Source organism: Glandiceps talaboti, chromosome 13 (genome assembly GCF_964340395.1).
Source record: "Glandiceps talaboti chromosome 13, keGlaTala1.1, whole genome shotgun sequence".
Taxonomy (NCBI): Eukaryota; Metazoa; Hemichordata; class Enteropneusta; family Spengelidae; genus Glandiceps; species Glandiceps talaboti.
Window position 1 is genome coordinate 6,443,518 of NC_135561.1, and position 10,959 is coordinate 6,454,476.

A 10,959-nucleotide genomic window follows, 5' to 3' on the forward strand; every position below is an offset into this window, starting at 1 on the left:
GTTTTCCATTATTTCCATGCACGAATTTTCAACTTCTTCACAAAAATGTCTACAGGGTTGCCTATGAACGCCGTTTAGACATTCGGGTGCAAGCACAGAACACATAAAGATATTAACGTGTTCATGACACCCTTCGTATGATGCCATCCGGTTGAGAGACTCTTCGTCGTCGTCGGATGCTTCGACACTTCGTGATCGTGATCCTGTATCGCTTGGCGAAACTCCTCCATATGGGTGCAGATCGTTGCATATCGCGGAGCTCACAGTCCTACACTCTATAATGAAGACAAAAATAATTTACAGAACTATCAGTATTTAAACTGTTGAAAAAAAACGTTAAAGTTTGTGAAGATGCAGCTCAAGACCATTTACAATTCTTGCAACGTGAAGATCTGACTTAGCCAACTTGAGGACTAGAAAACAAATGAGACCTAACCCACCAACGTTTCTTGTTGATAATGCAGACGAATAAGCTGGAAAGAGAAACCAGAACCAAGAAAAATTAGTTTTCATCGAAGATATAGGTCCACTAACATTTCAACTTTTAGTATATTCTGAATTTTTATGACAAATAATTGAAATGTGGTTGCCAATCAGTCATTATCGCCAAGGTCATGAAACAAGGGATGTGCATACATGGACTACTGAATCTGACATTTGTACAATGTTCATGCAATTCGAATGATTTCGACTATTTGATCACGACGATAGAGGCCAGTGTCAAGGTCAAGGTATGATGGATAACATGGGTGTAGATAGTTTAATAGGGAACTTGCAATCCAGACTGAGCATGCTCAGACGCAAAGGACTATGGGATTATCTGTGGTTATCGTAAAAACTTATCTGGAGCTACCAATAAAATAAACATCCCACAATGGTCAGGGTGACTATGAATTGATCATTTGTGGTTGCAAACAATGTAACAGTATTGTTTACAATACCAATTTAGTAGTATTTAGTATCAAATTTCCCATGATGCAAAATTCAACATGACGAGTTTGCAAGTTCCCTATTAGGACACTATCTGTTAGGTTTCCAGAGTTAGTGGGCAAAATGGGAAGTTCTACAACTCTTTACCGTTATATACCCATTTGACCTTGACGATGAAGGTCAAGGTCAACGGCAAAGTTAAAGGTATTATTAGAAAGTTCTTTATCGATAACATGGGTGTAGACACATGACTAAATTCTCTATCTAATAAGCTTGTGGTGTTATTGGGCAATATGCTATATTTAAGACAAAAATGGCCGCCATTTGACCGTTATTGCAAAGGTCATGAAACACAGTGACCTGCATAAACTGACTATATAGCATCTGACTCTTTTTGAAGGTTAGGTTGCAATTTGCCTGTTTGAGGTACAGGTGGGCATTCGCAGACCAATGCACTGATGCAAGGATGTCGACGGACACACACACACACACACACACACACACACACACACACACACACACACACACACACACACACACACACACACACACACACACATATATGGAAAATGCTTAAGCGTTACATTTTCTCCTCTCCACCCCTGTCATATTTATGTTCTCTTAACTTACTATTTTCTTCCAGGCAATCATAATCTGGAAGCAAGTCGCAATTTATGTCCCATTCTGTCCCGACAATAGATGAAAACAACGATGAGCAGGAATCTCGGATCTCTTCACAAATCCCTCTACACGGTAAATACATGCCATTACTGTCACATTTAGGAACAATCAGGAAACATGAAAAAAGCAAAACATTCGGATGACATTGGTCCGATTCATATGCGTCCCGTAAGGTCCCCATAAGAACACGAGATTCCTCTGATGACTGGTCAAAATGGTTTGGGAACGAGGTGAAGCTGTATTCGACGATGTCTTCGCAAACTGGATTATCTATTTCCTCACAAACTGGTGCTTCTGTTTTAAAAGATATAAAAGATTGAGAATGTCGAGATGTAACTTTTTGCATGTCATTTAGCGTCGATAATCTTACATACATACATACATACATACATACATACATACATACATACATACATACATACATACAGACAGACACAGACAGACAGACAGACAGACAGACAGACAGACAGACAGACAGACAGACAGACAGACAGACAGACAGACAGATAGATAGACAGACAGACAGACAGACAACAATAAATACAATTTTGAAACAATGGTACATTAAGTTAACATCTGGACAGAATTTTCCACACTACTCACCTACACTACAAGCTTCACCAATCCAACCTTCTGGGCATGCGCACTTGAATCCATTGCTAGTCTCTGTACATGTTCCACCGTTTTTGCAATCTAGTTCACAGCCACCTGAACTCTCTGGAAGAGAAAAAGGTGAAATTAGCATGGACGAGTAACAATGGCTACATGAAAGAATTTGAATAGTCATGTTTTGACAGCGAGAAAATGTGTAAAATGTACGAGTAACATTGGTCTAAAGATAAAGCGAAAGGGGAAGGTAGAAATGATGTATTCAGTTTAGGTGAATCATTCTTGATCTATAAAGCCAGCTGTAATAACAAATTGGTTTTAAGCGTCACAACTAGAGCTTATACGTTTTAGGGTTGCGATTTCTCTTCTAGATAAAAATATATCTATTGTATTCTAGTTACTGTTCAAGGCATATTTACACGCCACTTGCTATTGCCAAAAACAATGCATACACCTTTCTATGGCGTAATTTTCGTAGACTCAAATGTTGAGAAAACAGCTATTATGCTATTATGTGTGCTAACAACCTCAGGATACAATTTTGGTGCCATCGAAAGAATGCATCAACAAAAATTCAACATTTTAACATTAACATTATACTAGTACATGATTGTATGCTTTCATTATGGTGTCAGTAATTTCATCTGAGTCAAAGAGCTTGTAAACTTAGCTTTGTGCCACTTTAATGATATTGTTTGTGGGGTTTTTAACAGGACACAGTTCACACCTCAACATCATGCCTTGTTACTTTTGTTCAATGGATCTTTGGTAAGTATGAGTGGAGGCTTGGTAAGAACAACTGGAGGTTTCGTATACATGATCGGAGGGTTAGTAACCTCGACTGGGAGTTTGATAACCTCGACTGAGCGCTTGGTAACCACAACTGGAGTCTTGGTAACCACGACTGGAGGCTTCATCGAAACAACGGAAGGCTTAGTAATCACAACTGGAGGCTTGGTAACCACAACTGGAGGCTTTGTAGCAATACCTTAAGGCTTGGTAACCATGAGTGGAGGTTTGTAACCTCGGCTGGACGTTTGATAACCATGGCTAACGGCTTGGTAACCACGACCTGATGCTTGGTAACCACGACTGGAGGCTTGGTATACATGACCGGAGGTTTCGTAACCTCGACTGGAGGCTTGATAACAATGGCTGACGACTTGGTAACCACGACTGGAGGGTTAGTAACCATGACTGAAAGCTTGGTATACATGACTGGAGGTTTCGTAACCTCGACTGGAGGCATTATAACCATGACTGAAGTCTTGGTATACATGACCGGAGGATCGGTAACCTCGACTGGAGGTTTGGTGTAACCTTGACTTGTATGAGTAAGTTTAATCATATACCCCCAGGAGGGTCTATGGCTTAATTAGGACTGGAAACATTTTAACACAAAGGAAAAGTACCACAGTGACCAAGAACCATAAACTACACACTGTGTCCCTTTAAACAAAGGAAACCATTAAGAATCATAAGTTAAAGACTGCAAGAGTCTGAAGATGAATACAACTTATCTAGTACCATTGAATACGTACGTCTATTCTGTTGGCACCAGTCTCCACTGAAAAGGGGTAAACATTTACATAATATTCCACCAGTAACTTTGATACATGTACCTCCATTACTACAGGAACCTGCGTGGCATTCTGTGGAAAGGGAAAATAGACATCCAGATTAAATCTTAAAAATATATAGATCATGTCAAAGTAAGTAAGTGAGTAAGTAAGTGAGTGAGTGAGTAAGTAAGTAAGTAAGTAAGTAAGTAAGTAAGTAAGTAAGTAAGTAAGTAAGTAAGTAAGTAAGTAAGTAAGTAAGTAAGTAAGTAAGTAAGTAAGTAAGTAAGTAAGTAAGTAAGTAAGTAAGTAAGTAAGTAAGTAAGTAAGTAAGTAAGTAAGTAAGTAAGTAAGTAAGTAAGTAAGTAAGTAAGTAATGTGTTTATTATAGTGACATGTGTTATTAAATTCATGTTTAGATGTTAGATACCGGATTGACTGTCACCGCAGAATTCATTTTTTTAAATATTGGGAGTTTACATTTATATGGTCATGATATGTAATAATTTTGTTCTCAAATGAAGTCAATTTTTACCAGTCAAATAAGCGTTAATGCCAAGACTCTGTGTAGACAAATAGAATTACTTGAAATAAACTTCTTTTCTTTTCTGTAAATAATAAGAATATAATAATATGAATTGAGATCGAAATTGGCTGTTTCAATTGTTTTCGGGGCCAGAAACTTGTTGTAAGAAATCAAAGAGAGACCTTCACAACACATGAGGATTAGCATCAGCTTGTTTCAGAATGGGACCTACCTTCCTCTTCATTTGGCGGTGGTGGTGAACGCTTCGGTGGTGGTGTCATTATTGTTGTGTAAGCTTGTCTAAGAGTCGTACTTCCCATTTGCCCAGGCGAGGTCGACCCACTGTCCGAAGATATTGTCGATTGCCTAGCTGACTCGCGATTTTCTGAGACTGATGGTTGCATCTCTGAACTGGTTGTTGGTGGCATTGTGGAAGTACTTTCTAAACCTTCTGTTACGCGTACGGTCGTCGTTTTTTCAAGTTTTATCTCTGAACCTTGAGTAGATGTTTGCGAGGCGGAAATTTGATCCGAATCTCCTCTTCCGGTCATAGTTGAAGACTGCCCTCTGTCGATATTGTTAGTCGTTGCCGACGTTGGGAGTCTGGTGTAGGTGTTATCGGTTTTCATGACTGTAGAATGATTTGTCAGAGATATTTCACTTTTATCTGTCGAAAATACAAAAGTTCTTAAATTGACAAGAAATGGAACAAAAGTGGGATAAAATAAGTTCAAAATCTGCTACTACGCCCGCTAGTGGCAGCGAGTGGTTATGTGAAAAACCAATTAAATCAATCCCCATACTAGCTTGAGAACGGTACGTTGTAGCACTATTTTAATTATCGGGGAACCATAAACTGAATATGACCGTCTTCTTCTGGACTAACTTTTTGTTTAGCTTTGCGCGATACATATTTTGCAAACAAATTTAGTCCTAACTGAGAGTATAGTATAGAACACTTTGAAATTAAAACTACAAATCGAAGTTATAAGATAAATCATGGATGTATGAGGGAGATGTCGCCACTTCTGTATTATGTAATCATTGCATATCTTTTCACAACCAATAATTATATAGATGTTCCCGTTTATTTTAGTAATTGGTTGTCAGGGGCAACGTGGTATTAAACTTTTTTTATAGGCGACAAAATCTTGCCAACTTCAATTGGAATCTCTCTTCGCCAGGCGCACACATATCTTATAAATAATGTGCATTGCTATGTTTTGTTTGTGTTGGCAACGTCATAATCTTAACAAATAACAAATGATGCACAGTACAACTGTACACTTTTGGGGCTTCTGAAAACATATGGTAAATTCTAAGATAATGGCAGTAATTAATGTTGGTAAGATTTCTTGATTACGACAGATGAGGAAAACGGTACCAGTGTGAAATAAAGACATTTGGCAAAAAAACTATAAACATGTAGCAATATGATCACCAACGTTTTGTCGAGAAAGACAGCGTTGTCTGTTTCAGCCCTACTGGCTTTCATTCTATGTATGTAGATATCTCATTCAAATTTATGTGTGCAAGACTGTGAAATGACAGAATCCTTACGTACTTGCCACAAAACCTTTGCTGTTTTCAGAAGATGCTGCTTTACTGCCAGTGTCCCTGACTGATAGTGGATAAAAAATTGAAATGATCATCATTGAAATCATACAATAGCTGTTATGAGAGCTAATTCTATATATATATATATATTTAAAAACAAGATGTGCAAATAAAAGAAACGATTATACAAAAGAAGAGTGTGTGATTTTGTTCAAGTATACATACATACATACATACATACATACATACATACATACATACATACATACATACATACATACATGCATGCATGCATGCATGCATGCATGCATACATACATACATACATACATACATACATACATACATACATACATACATACATACATACATACATACATACATACATATAATATGCATACATACATACATACATACATACATACATACATACATACATACATACATACATACATATAATATAACATACATACATACATACATACATACATACATACATACATACATACATACATACATACATACATACATACATACATACATACATACCTATGACGTAGACGGTGACACTGGCAATGATCACCAGTAGAATTAATGCCACGATAGCTATTATGAGAACACGGGATAAGTATGACGCATGGACATGTTTTTTCTTGAACAGGTTTGTATGATCATTCACAGTTTGACTTTGGAACTTCCTCGTCTTGACACGACCGTCTGGTGTTTGATACTGGTAGATCGGATCTATGGAATCAGCATTAGATGAACCCAGTGACTCGGCGTCGTATGACGGATTGGTCAGTGAATCCATCCTAATGACAAACGTATCGGTGTATATTAATGCATAATAAAAGACTGACCTCTAGCTACTAAGAGATTTATTTTTGTCTCATAAATCTTCAAATGTGTGAGTTTGTAGTTAACTTAGTTTATGTAAATGTTGTCCGTCACTTTTTTTAAAAATCATAGCTATCTCACAAGGGCCTTCCACGTTCACCTAACTATTTCACAATCACTCACTCAGGTAGGTTATTATTTCACGTACGCAAATACAGTTGTCTCCTTGACAAGGTGTATTCAAATATAGAAAACCCATCGACTTGAGCAGGTCTAACATGATGATATAAGTAAATGAGAATATAGCTCCAAGATATAAATAAAGCCATCTCTTGTAAAACATTTCAGTTCCTCGGAAGTCGTTTTATGAGTTTATTTCATTGATATTGTAAATTAGTTGTAAGAATAGATATATTATAGAAATTGTTCTTGATGGTCTCTTGTTCTCGCCATTATGTACGACTCTGGCTATTTTTTTCAAATCTCAAATCAAATCCCCCTACATTACTTTGTTTTTCCAGTATTTGTGTCTTTACTTTTTTTATTTAGCAAGTCATGGTATATAAATACCTGTTTACTGGAAAGGTTTGCCAAACAACAGATGATTGTCCGAAGATAGACAGCCGAAATGAATAATTTGACATGCGATCTACTGAGAAGGTAAGAGTGCAATGCGAGTCTTCACCTCTTTGAAGCTGCCTGTACAAGGTCAACCTTTATTGAATCTGACCTCAGACCACTGAGGTCAGACGTATATATAAGCATTGTCGTCTAGACACATTGTGTATACGCGCAGACCACTGAAAGCAGTGTTCTGAGATGCACAGTGTGGTGTTCCTTTCAAAATGTTTCTTGAACCATGCAATGTCAGCGAAATGGGAATAGATTTTACGATGTCGACGTGCGAATCTTTCTTCATAAAAGCTACATATATATAGCTATAAATATGGGCAATGACTATGTCATCAGTTGTGTGTTGCCTACGTCAGACTAGACGTCGAGAGTTGAGTATATACCTGGCCTGAGCATGGTGTATGTGAACTTGTGACCTGCTGGGTATGGAAGTCCCCAAATGCAGGTGAACGGTACAACCAGGTTTAGCGGCTATGGTTCTGCTAGACAACTGTTTTTCAATTCAGCTAGACAACTGAACAATGTTTTTTCTATTTAGACATTTCAATCATAATCCGAAATTGAATAACAACAACGTATGCAGCGCATAGTATCGAATCTGTTTGTTTGTTTGTTTGTTTGTTTGTTTGTATTATCAGCGTCTACTGTCTGTTACATATACGTCGAGGTACAGCCAAAACAAGCCAATGAGGCCAAGATACATGTAAAAAAACGATACGAAGTAAGATTTATTGGTTTAAAACGTTAGATGGTGACCTGGTCAATAAATGATGGACAAATTTACAACAGACAAAAGACAATGTCGTGAGAAAAAAGAATGTGTTTTGTTATATTCAGCCAATTACAACATAAAGCCTGAGACGTATAGCAACACAAAGCCTGAGGCGTATAACAACGTAAACCCTGAAAGTATTTTCACAGTGGTCTGAGATAGAGTATAACATCCGCGATGAGTATAACATACTCTATGTGTTTGTCATTCTGTCTACACCTGTCTTTGTTTGACCGGCTCTGTCTGTCTGTCTGTCTGTCTGTCTGTCTGTCTGTCCGTCTGTCTGTCTGTCTGTCTGTCTGTCTGTCTGTCTGTCTGTCTGTCTGTATGTATGTATATGTGTGCATGTATGTATGTATGTATGTATGTATGTATGTATGTATGTATGTATGCATGCATGTCTGTCTGTCTGTCTGTCTGTCTGTCTGTCTGTCTGTCTGTCTGTCTGTCTGTCTGTCTGTCTGTCTGTCTGTCTGTCTGTCTGTCTGTCTGTCTGTCTGTCTGTCTGTCTGTCTGTCTGTCTGTCTGTCTGTCTGCCTGCCTGCCTGCCTGTACGTCTGTCTGTCTCTGCCTACATGTCTGTACGTCTTTTCGTTTGTCCGTCTGTCTGTCTGTCTGTCTGTCTGTCTGTCTGTCTGTCTGTCTGTCTGTCTGTCTGTCTGTCTAGATCTCTCTAGGTCTGTTCGTCCATCCGTCCTTTATTTCAAAAGATGTGAAAATTTATGTTGTCATTGTGAAGTAATGGCAATCTATTACGAACTCCAGGGAAGGGTATGTGACGTGAATATCGTACCTATTATACCACTGTCAGATATGGAGACAGAGGTATTCCTGACACAAAAATGTGCCGTTTTTAAATTTCCTATTGAATTGTTTTTAAAGTTCACAAGACTCTAAACTTGAATATGTAGTCATTTCACTAACATTAAGAGCATTCAACACATGCCAGACAGTAAGAGATTTCTAGAAATGTAGACTTTATTAAAATGTTTAATGTAGAAATACATATCAAATCATATCCTGGCACCAGTCCCTCGGCAGATTTTGTCATATACTTCTCAAATCTTTGGAGTTTGTTATTAATTTTTAATTTTGTAAAGGAAATGTCCTCAACTTTCTATTTTTTAAATCCCAATTACATACTAATATTCTCCCCCGACTATTCGCAATCACTCACCCAGGTCACTATTTCACACAAAAGAACACACTTGTGACAAAAAAATATTCAAATAAAGAGTAAAAACACTATGCCTTGGGCAAGCTTTTAGTCTCATAAAACTGTTTAAAATGCGATAATACCGGTATGATGTAAACACATACTTCCTGGTCTATGGTGTACATGAACGTTAACATCTTTAGCGAGACTTCTGGTTTTATATCACAGCACTTTATTATGCATATTAATACATTGTTTACCTTTTTCTCGCAGTAATAATTAAAAGTATGAAGTGTGAACTGGATTTTCAAGGTTCTTTCCACGATTGAACTCAGGAAAAGTGAAAACGTTTTCAAATTAGTCGCTGTGGTTTATATATACACGTACCAGGATGTAACTTCGAGTGTTTACCTCTTTTGTTATCCTTTCAAAGACATATGTTTTCTGGTCAGTTTTCGCCCGTCCGGTTTTTACCAAGTGTGTAATGGTAGCCCAAACCGCAAACAAGGACCTCTAGATCCACCAAAATCCCATGTTTGGACCAGTCCATAATTCCAGATCTGGGACACTATTTTCGTTGCTATCCGTGTTTCTTTGGATAGCACACCAGATCAGATAATTACCGAAAGTTTTATGTAATATATCGGACTACTTTACGGTGGAATACCAATATATTGAATATTATCTGAGCCATTACAGTACGTAGTCATAGGGATACCTTGAATAGGCGATAGTTATGTAGAAAGTAAAAGACAACAATTAAGCGTACGTTCACTGGAAGTTTACAGTCGGTTAGTGCACTGTGTGAAGTCTTAGATGGTTGTGGCATGCAGTGATCACCGAGTAATGAACCGTCACTGACGATAATTTGTAGTGCCGGGGCCTGTTTGAGTATTTACTTAGATGACAGTGTTCATAATCTCAGGTGACGTGAGGACAATCCTAACTGGGTAACAATTCTCAAAAGTTTCTTAGTTTTCGATGTGAATTTGTGATTTAGCTTACCTTGAAAAATTCAATGATGAAGTTCACGGTACGGAAATCCTCAATCTTAAAACCTGCCGAAGAACTCAACCTCCTACTGCATAAATAAGGTCACCTAATACAGTGTAGTAGCAGTTTATTGTATCACATGCCGATGGCCTGTTTACAAGATTCATGGTTAGCCAATGGAAGGCTAAGCTTTTACCTGCCAACTGAAACGGTGGAAACCTTATATGGCTAAAAGTACAGGTAGGTACCATTAAGCCATATGCATATGAAAGGATACGTTCAGGTATCTTCTCTAACGTAAGGGGCGCTGTCTTGTAATCGCTTCAGTACAGTGGTGACGAATGGAGGGGGGGGGGGTGTACCACATTTTACTCCACGCACTGTACTGTTTTGTACTTAAAGTAGCCATATGGGGGAGGATCGGGTATTTAATTTAGATTTCTGTTGTATAAAATAATTTTATCATGGCTTCCTAAGTGGAACAATCAATGTGAAACAACATATGCCGAGTCCTTGTTTGTAACTCGATAAATTTCAAAAGATTAATAAATGTGTAATATGATTGTCATTGTACAACAACAACAACAACAACGACGACGACGACGACGACGACGACGACGACGACAACAACAATGACGACGACGACGACGACGACAACAACAACAACAACAACAACAACAACAACAACAACGCTCAGAAAATCACAG

The 10,959-nt window shown here is 37.9% G+C and overlaps 1 protein-coding gene across 2 annotated transcripts in view; it reads right to left on the reverse strand.

The window, feature by feature from the left end:
* Positions 1-10,458, reverse strand: part of LOC144444534 (uncharacterized) — a 35,253-nt gene extending 24,795 nt beyond the window's left edge. Inside the window, exons 1-8 of one of the 2 annotated variants that reach the window (XM_078133982.1) lie at positions 10,265-10,454; positions 6,411-6,673; positions 5,870-5,926; positions 4,538-4,972; positions 3,762-3,872; positions 2,215-2,328; positions 1,561-1,905; positions 1-275 (exon numbers count right to left, since the gene is read on the reverse strand). The exon at positions 1-275 is cut by the window's left edge and continues 67 nt beyond it. In XM_078133982.1, the coding sequence (XP_077990108.1) occupies positions 1-275; positions 1,561-1,905; positions 2,215-2,328; positions 3,762-3,872; positions 4,538-4,972; positions 5,870-5,926; positions 6,411-6,672 (1,599 nt within the window). In that variant the 5' untranslated portion in view covers position 6,673; positions 10,265-10,454. Of the gene's footprint in view, positions 276-1,560; positions 1,906-2,214; positions 2,329-3,761; positions 3,873-4,537; positions 4,973-5,869; positions 5,927-6,410; positions 6,674-10,264 lie in introns of both variants that reach the window. The other variant, XM_078133983.1, reaches the window with a different exon arrangement.
* Positions 10,459-10,959: the final 501 nt, after the last annotated feature.